At 40.5% G+C, this 14,395-nt stretch overlaps 1 protein-coding gene across 1 annotated transcript; it reads left to right on the top strand.

Moving 5' to 3' along the window:
* The first annotated feature begins 5,034 nt into the window (after positions 1–5,034).
* On the top strand, positions 5,035–13,751 carry adm2a (adrenomedullin 2a). The gene is made up of 3 exons (XM_015956016.3): positions 5,035–5,116; positions 5,351–5,599; positions 13,193–13,751. Exons 2-3 carry the CDS (start codon positions 5,502–5,504, stop codon positions 13,599–13,601), a joined length of 507 nt encoding a protein of 168 aa, XP_015811502.1. The 5' UTR covers positions 5,035–5,116; positions 5,351–5,501; the 3' UTR covers positions 13,602–13,751.
* The last annotated feature ends 644 nt before the right edge of the window (positions 13,752–14,395 follow it).

Below are 14,395 nucleotides of genomic sequence, written 5' to 3'. Positions count from 1 at the left end.
TAACTAAAGGGATGAGGCAGGATAAGATAGCTACCCCCAGCTTTAGTAGTCTTAAAGTAGACAGGGTGTCTGCCTCACAGACAGAAACTAGAAGCTGGTTCCACCCAAGAACTGACAGCTTCGCCTCACGCTCTACTTTTATAAACCAAGTGCTTCATTGGGAACATCTGGACCAAAAAGATCATTAGTAAAAAAAAATGGATCCTGGTTTTTAAGAGCTTTATAATTTTGACGTAAGATTTTAATTTGGTTCTGGAATGAAAAGATGCTAATTCTGGAAGAATCTGAGCTCTCATGACTCTCATCAGAACTCTGGCAGTCGTGTTCCTGATGAGCTGGAGGCCTCTGAGAGTATTTCTTTGGAATTCCTGATAACAGAGAATTCCAGTTATCAAGTCTGGAAATAATACATGACTTAACTAGACATGATTATACAATAGGAACATCACTAACTATTAATGAATAATTTATATATATATATATATATATTTAGAAATCAGAAATCCTAAAATGTCTGAATTTACCTTTTTTATCAGAAGTTGCAGTCTTTTTCTGAGAACTGATAATATGCATGCAATAATATTTGAATAAAATATTAGAGCTTCTTATAAAACTTTTGAGACTTTAATCCAATAACAGCAGAGCACACTCTCCAGGAACCTGGGTTTTTGGGATAAGTTCATGATGCACCAAGTTGACACAAGATAGGTTTACATTTGCACTCGTGATAGAATAGAAAAATCCTCTTATATTGTGTGATAGAGCTGTGTTTTTGTTATTGCTGATTGTTTAAGTTGTGCAATGTCACGCCAACCTTGACAAACATTGACTCTGATTAAGACTGACAGAAAGACCACGGCCGAATGTCGATCAGCTATGAGTCCTTCTGATTTCTGTCTGCAACCCTATTCTTCTAAGGCATATTTTGCAGAACAATCAAAAGTTAGTGATGTGTGCAGGAGGAAGCTCACTTTGTTTTAAAGTTGTAATTTCTGTCTTTTTAAATGTTTTCCACATACATGCATTTTTTATTAAAGCACCTTGAGTTCTGGGAGTTTTCAGCTGCTTGTGTTCTTCTCATCTTTCCCACAGTGAAATGTAATCCCTCATCTGTGTGAAGCCCACTCCCTGATTAGACTCTCCTCCCACACACTCACACACACGGTTTGAACTGAGACAAGCTCATACAGATCCTGTTGTACACAATCTCAAACAAACAATGTAAACAAAGTTTACTGAGGCGGTCACAAACAGCAAAAGATCCTCACAGAGATGTACAACAGGCTTGTTTGGAGTATTTTTTTTAATTCAGTGGTTTATATTCAGATGATGTTTTCAGAAACAAAGATAAACTCAGTCTGTTTTATTTATTTTGCCCAAACTGGGCTGTGTGGGAAGAACTGTCAGATTCCATTTCTAATGTTAATGCTACACATGCTTCACTAGAGGGCAGCAATCGTTAGACTTCTGCAGCCTGATGAAGTAAACTGGAATCTTTCAAAAAATAATGAGTTGATTTATTTTCAGTAACCTATACAAAAAAGAGCCCTGAAGCTCATTAAACAATAGCATCTCAAGGTGGGTAGTTTGATCTCATTTAAATGCAGCTGCTGCATCACGTGCAAAAAGGAAATCTGCATGGAAAGGGTGTAGTCCCCTTTTTGATTAGGATGTATTAATAACTTTGGCTAAAATGCTGATGGGAAAGATGGGAAATGTGTTTTTGTAATCCAAGGCAGAACCAGAACGTCTGCAGACATAAAATACAAACCCTTCTGAGCCAGATAAATGAAGCGTCCTTCCAGAGCAGGTGTTGTGTGTTTGTATATCGAGTTCTTCAGCTCAGCCGCTTCCCATCCCACCGCCTTTCCCAGGGAGCTTTCTTTGTTTTCCATCACGTCTCATTTAGCTGGAACACGATGGCATCGAGGTTCTGCTTCAGGAACATTTCACTTAACTCCTGACTGTGAAATCAATGTAAAAAAATTAGAAATCACACATCAACATGGATTGTTTTCTATCTGAGGAGCTGTGATATCATCTGGAAGTACATCCAGGTGTGGAATAGAGAGGCTGATAACAGATAAAGAACAAGTTGATGCAAAGAGTTTTTTTTATAAACATGCTGTTCACCTCCAGTGTACTCTGATCTAGAAGTCCTATAGAGAATAAAACAAAAATTATAGTTATTTGAAACAGATTTTTTGTCAAGTACTGATGTGGTTAAGCAACAAATTTCATAGTAAAATCATTGGTTTTCACAGTTATTCCATCCATCATATCCAAATTCCTATTAAGACAAGGTTGTCCCAGAGCCCTTTCCTCTAAGGCTGAGCCCAGCCAGCCCCGGATTTAGCGTCCAGGAGAGAACAGAGAACATCGCGGCTAGTAGCAACCAACAGTTAGCATTAGCAACTCCACAACTCTGCAGACTCCCTCAGGCTTGTGTTATGTAAAGAAAAAAACATCAATGCTGCAGGGCAGAGTCAGTGGTAGTCATGTTGCTGTTAGCCAATCAGAGGCGATTACCAGGTTATCACCTCTGTCTAACTTCTACTACCTGAAACAGGAGCGCCAGAAAGATAAACGCACTCACAAGGAATTAATTGTTACAAGAGACCACTGCAAATGTGTTAAAACCTGGTCTTTAAGAAAAGCACCGCAAGCCCACATTTGGAGGTGCATCCTGAAAATCCTCCGTGCATCCATTTTCCTTCACTTATCTCAGGTCGGGTCGCGAGGGCAGAAGCCTAAGCAGAGAGGCCCAGACTTCCCTCTCCCCAGCCACTTGGGCCAGCTCCTCCAGGCAAATCCTAAGACATTAGGCCAGCTGAAAGTCATAGTCCTCAGTTTTCCTTTAGGTCTCCTCCTGATTTGATGTGCCTGGAACACCTCACCAGGGAGGTGTCCAGGAGGCCTTCTAACCACTGGCTCCTCTCGGTGATATCCTGAGCTTTCCAAATCAGACATCACCCCCACCATGAATATGCACTGGGATGTTGTCCACGAGGACCAGAGACAAGGGGCAGCACTGGGAGTGAGGCTGTGAGAGCTGATTCAAAGTAAAGCAGACTTCTGAAGAAAAACCAACCTCTTACAAACATAACTGGAGACTGTTCACCATCACATGATGCTTTTGAGCTGTAATGGTGTGAGAATGGGCTTCTGCCTAATGAGGCATGCTAGCTTGCAGTTCCTCACTCTGAAATGGACCATGTCCCAGTGACAGTCATTCACAGACCCACATTATCCAACACATCAACAGAGAAAGCAGGAAGCAAGCAAGCAAGCAAGCACAAATCTCCAAGCTCTTTGATCATTTGACCGCATCCTCCCCACTTTTTCCTTTTCAGACAAGCTTCACGGCCACAAACGGAGGACCTTGGGACGTGACTGCCAGCATCACACACTACTGACTCGCGTTCGCTAATTGCCGCCTGAAACAAAAGTAACGGAGGGATCAAACCAGAGGGGACGATGGCGTCCAGGGCTTGGACAACTCTTACATAAACACTGAAGAGACCTGTTTTCTCTATAAATGAATGACGTTTTGCTGTTGGGAAATTCCTCTTGTGTCGTCACAAATCAATACGAAGACCATGGGTGAAGGTCAGGGGTAGAAACAAAACATGCAACATCCATGAAAGATTCAACACAAGGTAAACTGGTCCTCTAAGGACAGGACAAATGTAGAGGCTTCCAGTTGACTGCAACAACCCTGAAAACGTGTGTGTGTGTGTGTGTGTGTGTGTGTGTGTGTGTGTGTGTGTGTGTGTGTGTGTGTGTGTGTGTGTGTTAATCAGAAACTGCTACATCCAGTGGTATACATATAATCTGCCCTCTGGTGAAGGATTTTGTTTCTTTAATCAAATAAAACCTATCATTGAATAGTCGTAATAATCTCTATTAAAAAACTAGATTTTTTAATAGTTCAGTGGGTGCTGATTTGTTGTCATTTTATTTACATCTGCTGCCTCCTTTGGTAGTTTTCATCTACAGGAAGTGTACATCTTAAAAACTCTAGAGCTTGAGATGGTTTTTTTTTGCAACAAAAATGAAGCAAACATCACATATAGAGTGTTTTGCCTCTCGTGTCTTTCCTAATTTCTATTTCTATTGCATATTCACAGCTGAGACAAAATCAGGCGTATCTATAAGCACTACAATAAAACATTGACGGAAAGGTTGACACGGCACAAGACGGGCTCTTTATTTAAGATCTGAGTCATTAGTCAAATTAGTAAATAGCTTGTTTGAACCTGCAGCTCACCCACACACCCACTTGTTTAGGTGTATGATTTTGTGAGAAAGCATGCAAACAACTTTTTCCAGGTTTTCTACTATCTTCTGAATCATGCTGGCTGGTTCTGACTGGTTTCCTCATGTGACGATAAACCAAAATAATTGAATGAATTCATGTGTGCTGTATGTAGTTAAAAAGTGCTGTGTCTGTGAAGAGCTCCTGCATCATATCAGTGTTATACACTTGTCCGAAGGTGATAAGGACAAGGAGGCCGGCTTTACTCGAGAATTTCTCGAAAATTTGAGACGTACTTCCTGAGTGTACACATGCTGGTTTATGATAACATAAATAAGTGGGTGAGGGGGTACTTTCCACAGTTCGTAAGAACGATCTAACAGTTATGAGAACTGTTCAGGATGGCATTCAGCTAGATAATATTTAACCCTTTTATTCATAAATTATGTGATTCCAATCATGGCCTCTGGGTGGCGGTCTTTGGAATGAATCACTATGAGGTGAAGGTACCCCATCATCTCCTAGTGAGCGGCTTTATAAGATCTGACACTAAACGAGATGGTTGGTAAATAGTTAATGCCTTCAGCAAACTCTAAAAACCGTTTAAAGTTAAAAGTAAAGTCCTGATTTTAATTCAACTGATATTTAATTGTCTGTTCAAACCCCTTTTTTTTAGCTTAAATGGGATTTTAAAACTCCCTCTGATTTATCACGCAACCCTGATGTCTTCTAACTCCGCCCACTCACTATTTAAATCCAGGCCTGCACTGTTTCACACTCAGAGTTGGGCTTGACCAACAAGACTCCATTTAAAAAGACCTTTGACTGAACCTTCCCTCTATTTCCTACACGTTAAAGGTGAGAACAACCGTTTCCTTAATTAATGAGAAAGTTTTATGGAAAATATTTCATATTGCTAGATTTTCCAAAGACTTCCAGGTAACAGTCCTGTCTGCAACTGGTGCATCATGAATTGTAACAGTATTATTGGAGATTAATGAGGGTTTTTTCCCCCCACTCTGAGGAAAACGACTATATTTGCTTTTATTTGGGGAAAAACTAAAACTTTTTCCCATTTTCTTTTCTCCAAAGGTTTCACCTGGAATCTCCAGTTTGTGAAGTTTTTGTTATTTATTTATCCATCAAATAATTTCCTCCATCCGTTGCTGGGACTGAAAGCCCGTGAGGTTGTCCCCTCCTTCTCAGAGAGAGAGGGTGTAGCAGAGCTGAAGCTGACCCGGAGATGCGGTCCTTTCTCCCGCTCGCTGTGTGTTGCATCAGCCTGGTTTCCCTCCAGCAGCTGTCGGCTCTCCCGCCCGGGGAGCTACCTGACGGGAACAGGTAGGACCAGATCAGCCACGCTTTTACTATCGCTTCTGCTGATTCTGCGGCTGACGTACTAAAACAACCCATTCAAAAAGAAATCAGCCGACTCTTGATTGGCTGCTGGAAAAACTTTACGGCATTAAACAGCTGTTTGAATTGCGTTTTTGCTGTTGCTGCAGTGACCTTTAACCGCATTAGTCTGTCTGCTGCTGCTGGTTACAGATAAAAACTCGGTTTACTTTATATCCTTAAAGATTTGTTTTCTTTGATGTCATTATTTTAGAATTTAATGGCATTTTATTTAAAGTTTCTACTCAAAACCCGTTTTTACAGTCGTAGTCGATTTAAACCTTAATACGTCATATTTACCTTCCATATTTTCTATATTATATTATAAAGTCTGACTCGGTTCCTGTAACATGTGAGTCACTGATGTTTGTTATGCCGCACTGATAGAAAATTAAGAGCGCTACAAGGTCAAAGGTGTATGGGGCTCCGAGTAAAAAAAATAAAAAACAAAAGTTAACTTTTATGTGACTATTCAGAATTAAGTCTAATTATGCAAGTCAATCAAAATACACAATAAGATCTAAACACAGTGCCAAACCAAATATTAGAGTAATAAAAACCTAATTAAAAAACTGACATCTGAATATTTATAATAATTACTAAATATATTAATGATCATTTGGAATAATTTCTAAACATATTATGTCAAAAAGAAATAGTTTCACTATAATATCAAAATACATTAAAACAAAAGGAAACGTTTAGAATAAATCTATAAAGGGGATCTAAATCATTAGAAAACAACATCAATACTAGTTAAATCTAAACATTTATAATAAAATCTAAATATGTAAACATAGATTAAAATACACACACACACACACACACACACACACACACACACACACACACATTTTCCATCTTTCAGTTCTTTTTAAAACACACACATACATGAGTATAGTTACTTCAGGTAAAGTCAAATTATATACATCAAAATCTAACAAATTCTAGAAATTTAGTCTTTTCAAACTAAATATTTAACAGGCACATTCACATTGGGTGAATAAAGCCAAATATTGAAATATAGAGCTAGATCTTAAATGTAAATATTTGGAATCAGAGCAAAAACCTTGTGATGTTTCTGGAGTTTTATCATCTATGAAAGGCTGGTGCTCCTCCCTCTGCGATAGTGAAAAACTTGGCCAACTTTTGATGAGATTGTGACACAAGTTCTCACTTGAGATAAAAACTTACCTAATTTCTTCAGTTCTCAGCAAATCTTCAAACCTTGACCCAAATGTAACCATGGAAGTGTCTATTTACAGTTTAAATGTTTTGTTTTGTATTTTTCTAACCTTCCATCCCAAATCCACCCCTAAGGTACAATAGAACAGTCTTATATTCATTATCATCTTACCATCAGGCGTGGCTTATTTAATTTCCCAGGTGAGAAAACCAGTTTGTTCGTATGAATGAACCAGCCTTAAACTACTATAATGAAGCATTGTTTGGTGGCTCCTGTACATTCCCACCCTTTAGAGTGGCTGAGCCTTTTTGTTAAAAATCCTTACAGAAATTAGGCAACAGCTGAACAACCGCCATGCCACCAAAAAAACTGTTTTTCCTTCTCATTCTGATTTATGAGGGAGGTCAACCATGGATGCATCTATTTGTAGTGTTGCAATGTCAACATAGGAACTACAGTGCGAATGAATTTGAATGAGTCAGAGTAAAGGGTGCCCTCTACTGGTAAGGTTGTGCTTTACAGTGGTGTTTCAGATGTCTGGTAGTGGAAGATAGTGATGTGGAGGGGGCCAATTTGTGTAAAACACTTGGTGCTTGAGAGTCTTTGATTGTTGTTAATTATTAGATTAATAGATTTAATCCTCTGGAGGCAGGCGTTGCAGATTTGCAAAGTTAAAACCTACCTACCTGGTTACTCCACATACGTATTTCATGAGCTTTTTTAACTCAGAAGTACCCCTGAGGGACTTAGTTGTTCGTCCTTTTTTCAAAACTTATTTTGAGCCTGAGTGGGTTAACATAAGAAGTGGTTGGTTACTTACTCACTCTCGCTCATTCATCCATCCATTTTCAGCCGCTTATCTGGAGTCGGGTTAGGGTCGGGGCAGTAGCCTAAGCTGAGAGGCCCAGACTTCCCCCTACCAAGCTACTTGGGCCAGCTATTCCGGGGTAATTCCAAGGCATTCCCTGGCCAGCAGGTACACATAGTCCCTTCAGTGTGTCCTTGGTCTTTTCTTGGGTCTCCTCCCAGTTGGACGTGGCTGGAAAACCTCACCAGGGAGGCGTCCAGGAGGCATCCTTATCCCCACCTCAATTGGCTCCTCTCGACATGGAGGAGCAGCGTGTCTACTCTGAGCCTCTCCCGGATGACCAAGCTTGTCACCCTATCTCGAAGGGAGATACCCTGTGGAGAAAACTCATTTTGCCACTTGTATCTACGTATATCAACCAGTAAATAGAGAGCTTTGCCTTCCAGCTCAGCTCTCTCTTTACCACAAAAGATCGGTACAGCACCTGCATCACTGCAGACAAATGCTGTACCGATCTGCCTATCGATCTTGCGCTCCATCTTTCTCTCATTCAGATACATAAACTCCTCCACTTGAGGCAGGACCTCATCCCTGACCTGGAGAAGGCATTCTACCTTTTTCCGATTCAAGATCATGGTCTCGTATTTAGAGGAGTTGATTCTCATCCCAGCTCCAGCGAAAGCTTGAGATCACTGTCTGAAGAAGCCAACAAGACCACACCATCTGCAAAAAGCAGACCTGATCCTTAGACCACCAAGCAGATCCTCTCAACACCTTGGCTGCGCCTTGAAATCCTGTCCATAAAAGTTATGAACATAATCAGTCGCTCATCCTTACTGCTTAATCCTCAGTAAGGTCGCGTGGAACTGGCGTCTATGTCGAGCAGTCATCGGGTTCATGGATTCACGTTGGAAGAATATAAAATAAAGTCAAACACATTTGTGTCAATGATAAAGGAGAATTTTCCTCCAGCATCACAAAAATCTCTTACTCAACAGGGTGTTTATTTTCTGTCCGCTGAACATCTGCTGCTGAAACCTACACCTGCTCAGCCCTAATCCTCCAATCAGTCCCATCTTCATTGAAAAGCTCCCCAAACCCCAGTGTCAGAACCAAAGTAGGCCGGCTTTCCTTCTTTTGTGTAACCAACGAGAAACGTAAACTGGGCCTTGTTGAGTCCATCTGACATAGGTCCAAGAAAAGACACACACAAGACATCCTGAAACCACTTTGCTGACAGATAATTTTCACCAACCACCATCTTGCTCCAGAACCCTCCAAGATGCTTTTTAAGAAGCATTTCTCATAAATGCTATGTCAGTGTTTTACAAGTACATGAAATTCTCACTTGCCTTGTAGCTTCTCTGAGCACAAGATGTTCTGTTACCATCGTGCACTGACAGTAAGATAACAACAAACGTTTCTGTTCCATATTTCCTGACACTGAGTGTGTCTAAGCTTGGATGTCTGTCATTCCTTCCATGTTCTGTGCTTATTCCCTAGTCTCTATGTGTCCTGATAAGGAGATGGTAACACGTTGGACAAGAGTCCTCCAAACAAGGAGGATTGGTGTGTATGTTACCCTAGGATGCATATTGGTCATGGTCTTGATTAGGGTTGTTGCAGCTTTTGGAGAATGACATTGTTCTATGTTTCTTGTGCATGAGTTATTATAAAATATGGCTACAATTGTTATTACCTTGGCTTTAAATAAAATTTCTTACAGTATTATGTTCTAAACAAGGATTTTAGCCCAGTCTGCAAAGATCTTTAAAAACAGTGCAAAACAGTCAAACTGGTGTTGTGCGGCTTAAGCTGAAGAGGGTGAAAATGGGCACCAAGCAGGCAGAGAATTCCTCTGGGGATTAATGTCTTAGGCTTAAACTCCAACCTTTGCATCCATGAAAGAGCTGGTTTCTACTGCAGTTTGCTGTATATGGATGTAAGGGCTTACTTGTTGTGTCATTCAAAATGTGTTAAGAATGGAAAATGCAACCTGTTTGATGTAGTTTGTTTTACAGTCGTGTCGTTTCAAAGCGGATTTTTAATCGGTAATTAGAATGTGTCCGTGTCATTCTCTATAATTGATTGTGTAATTTGATAATAATCCCACTGAAGACATTATATAAACCTCTTACTGAAAACATCTGAAAAAACATTGATGCAGGAAACTTTGAAAACCAACAGTTGTGCCTTCCACAAACCTTTTTTCCATGGATGTAGGCAGGCAGCTATTGTCCACTCATTTTAAAGACCAAGTTCACTGCTAAAGCACTTTAATTATTTTTTTTAAATATGATTTTTCACTCTGCGTTTCACACGCAGGCTGAACATGAAAATAGTCTTCATTACCTATCTCCTGCATTAGCTTCTGATACAAAATAGACGGTTAAACGCTCGGATTAGAAAAGCCTGGCAGATCGACGTCACACTGAAAATTAGCATTCATGGACTCAACCATCTTGGCTCGTGATGGGGAGTGCTTTTGTTGGTTTAGGGTTAGAGTCCAGGAGAATGCAGAGCACGTCTTGGCTAGTAGAAGCTAACCGTTAGCGTTAGCAGCTCCACCACGCAGCAGAACTCGGTCAGGCTAGTGTTATTTGAATGTGAATATTGAAGAGGAAGCAGTGGTAGACTTGCATTTCTGTTAGCCAGTCCATGGCCAGATGTCCTAATTAGAAGCCACGCGACATATTCAACTTCTTCTATATCAACCATTGGCTGAAATTGTTTTTAAAAGCCAATAAATAAATAAACCAGGCACCTGTGTGGCCACCTGCCACCATTACTAGTCTGAACAAAGGACCTGAAGGACCCCAACACAGTTTTTAAAAAGTTTTGAGATTGTTTTATATTTGAAGTTCAATAAATATTATAAGATTGACTTATTTAATTTATTTTGCACACAGTGAGTGTTCAGTAGTCTTCCACAATCAATGTGCTGCTAAAACATTTATATATACATATATATATATATATATATATATATATATATATATATATATATATATATGTGTGTGTGTGTGTGTGTGTGTGTGTGTGTGTGTGTGTGTGTGTGTGTGTGTGTGTGTGTGTGTGTAGCGGCCTCAATAATCAGCTTTAGATATCGACCATCTGCAACAAAATTCTTTAATAATTGGTATCGGCATTGGTCTTAAGAAAACCATATCGATCGGCCTCTAGTCCTATATCAAGAAATAAGGCTCCAGATCCTGCTGCTTTCTGCTGTCCTGGCTCACTTCTACTTCCTGAAACAGGAGCGCGAGAGCTTTTTTCCCACAGAGATTGACCCATAAAACATTTATATTAGAAACCACTGCAGATGTGATGAAAAAAACAAGTGAAGTTGCTTTTTAAACTTTTGACCTTTGGGGTTCAACAACAGTTCTGTGGCATCATCAACACCACAGATTACAGTTGTGTCTTGTTTAAACGAGTGGAGTCAGGAGGATGTAATTCACATAAATGCTTACCAACGTTAAATTCTAACCTCAAAATAATGTCATCACTGTAATTATAGTTATAGGGATGCAAAAAGAATAACTATGCAATTTGGCTGTGTGAAATAATTTTCTTGGCAGTTATTTGCAGTAACGATGATAGGGCAGCTAGCTGCTGGGTCAGCACTTTTATAGTTTGATTCGTTTTCCTGTAACTCGCATTGTCCAGTTGGGCGTGACTCGGTGATGTGGCACCACGGCACACTGAGCGAATCCTCACCTCAGTCTGCAGCGTGGAGGTATGAAACCACTTGTTTAGTAACTGTTGAGTAGAATGTCCTCTAGGGGCCACCGTACCATCCTGGTTTAACAGATCAAAGCCTCAACATTTCTGCAGGGAATACCAAACCTACCGCCACATCTGCACAGCTTTGCCTCAGCATGAGTCAAGTCTGAGAGCTCACAGTGAAATTACACAAGCCAGCGTTTCACATGGAAAGATTTTATTTTTAGAGCTTCCGTGGTTGTCTGCCACTGGAAACCTAAATCTGCCCCTGAGAGGGGAAAAAGTTTTCTCTTTAGTCAGAAAAGCAAACGCAGACGATGCTTTGGTTAAACACCAATAGGAAAGTAGGAGCTGCAGCTGCAGCACTGCTAACTATATGATCTCCAACACTGAGCTGCAGCCGAGGCATAAACAAGATCCCATCGTCTTCAGAGGGGATGAGGGATGAAACTCGAGTCGCTTCGTTCTGCACAAACACAAACAGCACTTAACAGTTTGGTAATGAGCTGCCGGGTCAAATTGTAAAGCACATCGTTGTCAAACAAAGAACAGATGGTGAGTCTGGCAGCTGTTTGGTCACACACACCGCTCACCTTGTCCTTCTTAACGGATCATTTAGCTTTACGACTGGTCACAGAAAAAATAAACAATCCGCAGATTAATTAGGATTAGTTAAACAAGGCTGCACTGATGTTTATCCGACTACATTATAATACAGCTTGTCTCCCGTAATTCCGCTTGTTTGTTTTGTATGTCGCCGCTGAGACGTTTGGGTTCTTGCATCAGCACGACGCTGATGTCCAGTCTGGTTAGATGTTTCATGACTACTGTTTGCTAAGAAACAGCTGGCTTGTACTAAATGTTTTCATTCCTCACGTGAGAAGGCTCGGTGTATGAGAGGCTACAAACATCCATTAACTTTTATGTTCCAAATTAAGAGATGAGTGTTTTCTGCTTGTAAATGAGGACATGCGGAGGGTAGAGCTGCATTCAGACACAGCAGGTACAATTCATTTGGTTAATAAAGCTGCTTAATGTTGCTATAAGGATTCTTGCAGATTACAGCATTGGCTGCTATAGCGATAGTTAATAAAACACTTTTTATTCCTAAATTGAATGCACCACTTTATAGGCCAGAGGTCACCAGCCTTTCTGAAGCTGGAAGCTACTTTATGGGTATGGAGCTATGCAAAGAGCTACTGGTTTGATCCACAAAGTACATAAAACAAGAGATTTAGATCAAAATTCAACAAACATTTAAAAAATTCATGCATAATAAACACATTTTGATGCTTTTATTGTTAAAAAAAAGTAATTTTAAAATCCAAATTAATGGAATTGGGATAAAAAAGGCAGCAAAAGAAGAAGTAATTAGTTTTAGATTCTGCTCAGTAGCGAGTAGTGTAATTTTTAAAACAGACCTGTTGGCACCAAGTTGATGAAACCCTGTTATAAGCTTTCATCAGTTTTATAATGGTGAGTCATGAAAGTGGGACCAGATTATTAATTAACCACAGCATTACGGTTTTATCAGAGCCACAAAGGGATTATTCAGACATTTTTAAATGTGTATTTGTGCAAATCGTATAATTAATTACTAATAAAAACCCTTCTTAAAAGTTCTGTGTTTGGAGAAGAAGCTTATGTAATTGCACGGTCTAGACCAAAGTGCAATGTTGCCCTCATTGTTAACCCATTACACCACTATTCTGTTTAAATGTTCTGTTGATTACGCATCTTCTGGAAATTTGGGTTTTATTAGTGCGTCAGCTCATTTAAAAGTTGTTGTTAACCAATTACCTAATCTATTTTTTTCCAGGCTGAATGTCCTCAACAAACTCCTTGGCCAGAAAGAAAAGGTCTCTTTTTCTCCCGAAAGTGAAACTAATGACCTCACCACATCTCCACCGCTCAACCAAGAACCAGAATGGCTGCCTGGATTTCTGAGACACCCTGCATCAGGAGGGAAGACCGCCTCTTTTGGCCCTGCCTGGGCGCAGCTTGTTGAGGTTTCACAGATGAAGCAGAGGCAAAAGAGATCTCACGGCCAGACGCACTCACGAGGCGGTCACCAGTACCCTAAAAATGGCCAGCTGATGAGAGTGGGTTGTGTTCTGGGTACCTGCCAGGTCCAGAACCTCAGCCACCGTCTGTATCAGCTCATCGGCCAGAGCGGCCGAGAAGAGTCATCGCCCATCAACCCCAGGAGCCCCCATAGTTTTGGATGAGCTAGCCTAGAACGCCTGCAGCAAGTCTATCTATTCTTTTATTTAATTATTTATATCTTAATGTGTTATGTATTGTCATTGCCATGGAGATTGATGTAGTCCACAACTTAGGAGTCACTCACCTTAGAGTGTGTGGTGCCGCTGCTGTTGAAACTCACCCGATGGATTTAAAAATGGGACCAAATCTAATCTGAGATTGCCCAACATCCTGAGAAAATCACACTTTTCAAGGAAGCTCCAAAACACCCAAAAGGGCCTCAAGACGACATTCAGATCCTTTTTAGTGGAAGAGTCAGTCTCCGGCACCGTCCAGTGGCCTCGTCCTGCCAGCCAACTGACCTCTTCAGTGTTGGTTATCCTTCAGCTCCTTGATCAAACACTTGAGCCTTTAATGTGGATTATGAGCTGCACCATGAGCTGGAGCCTTTTCAACATCAGTAAATTCATAAATACCTTTTGAATAATCCAGTGAAACCCTTTTACCTTCTCATTTGTGTGGACTGTGCCATCCCTGCAACCTTTTACAAGTGTTCAGTAAAACTGGGAATTCGTTGCTCAGAATGACTTAATGTTTTACTTTACTGTGAAGAATTGCAACAAAATCAAACCACCAGAGTCAAGAGCATGGAGCGTTTTGGAAGGAACGCAGACAGAGTATCAGTTTGAGTCAGAGTGGTTTGTTGGCGGACACCGTTGGTGGAAAAGTGGACCTTGGAGCCTCAGATCACTGGTTACAGTGCTTTCACCTTTGTCTGCTGGACTGAAATATTAGCCTTTTCACGTTATTTAAAAGT

This window comes from Nothobranchius furzeri, chromosome 1 (assembly GCF_043380555.1).
Source record: "Nothobranchius furzeri strain GRZ-AD chromosome 1, NfurGRZ-RIMD1, whole genome shotgun sequence".
In the NCBI taxonomy this organism is placed as follows: Eukaryota; Metazoa; Chordata; class Actinopteri; order Cyprinodontiformes; family Nothobranchiidae; genus Nothobranchius; species Nothobranchius furzeri.
Note: the sequence above shows the minus strand (reverse complement) of the source record. Positions and strands in the feature narration are given on the sequence as shown.

Bases quoted from the DNA above. Each gene is read 5' to 3' on its own strand.
- adm2a (XM_015956016.3), top strand. From the start codon at position 5,502: ATGCGGTCCTTTCTCCCGCTCGCTGTGTGTTGCATCAGCCTGGTTTCC. The intron at 5,600-13,192 runs GTAGGACCAGAT...ATTTTTTTCCAG, and splicing joins GAGCTACCTGACGGGAACAG to GCTGAATGTCCTCAACAAAC.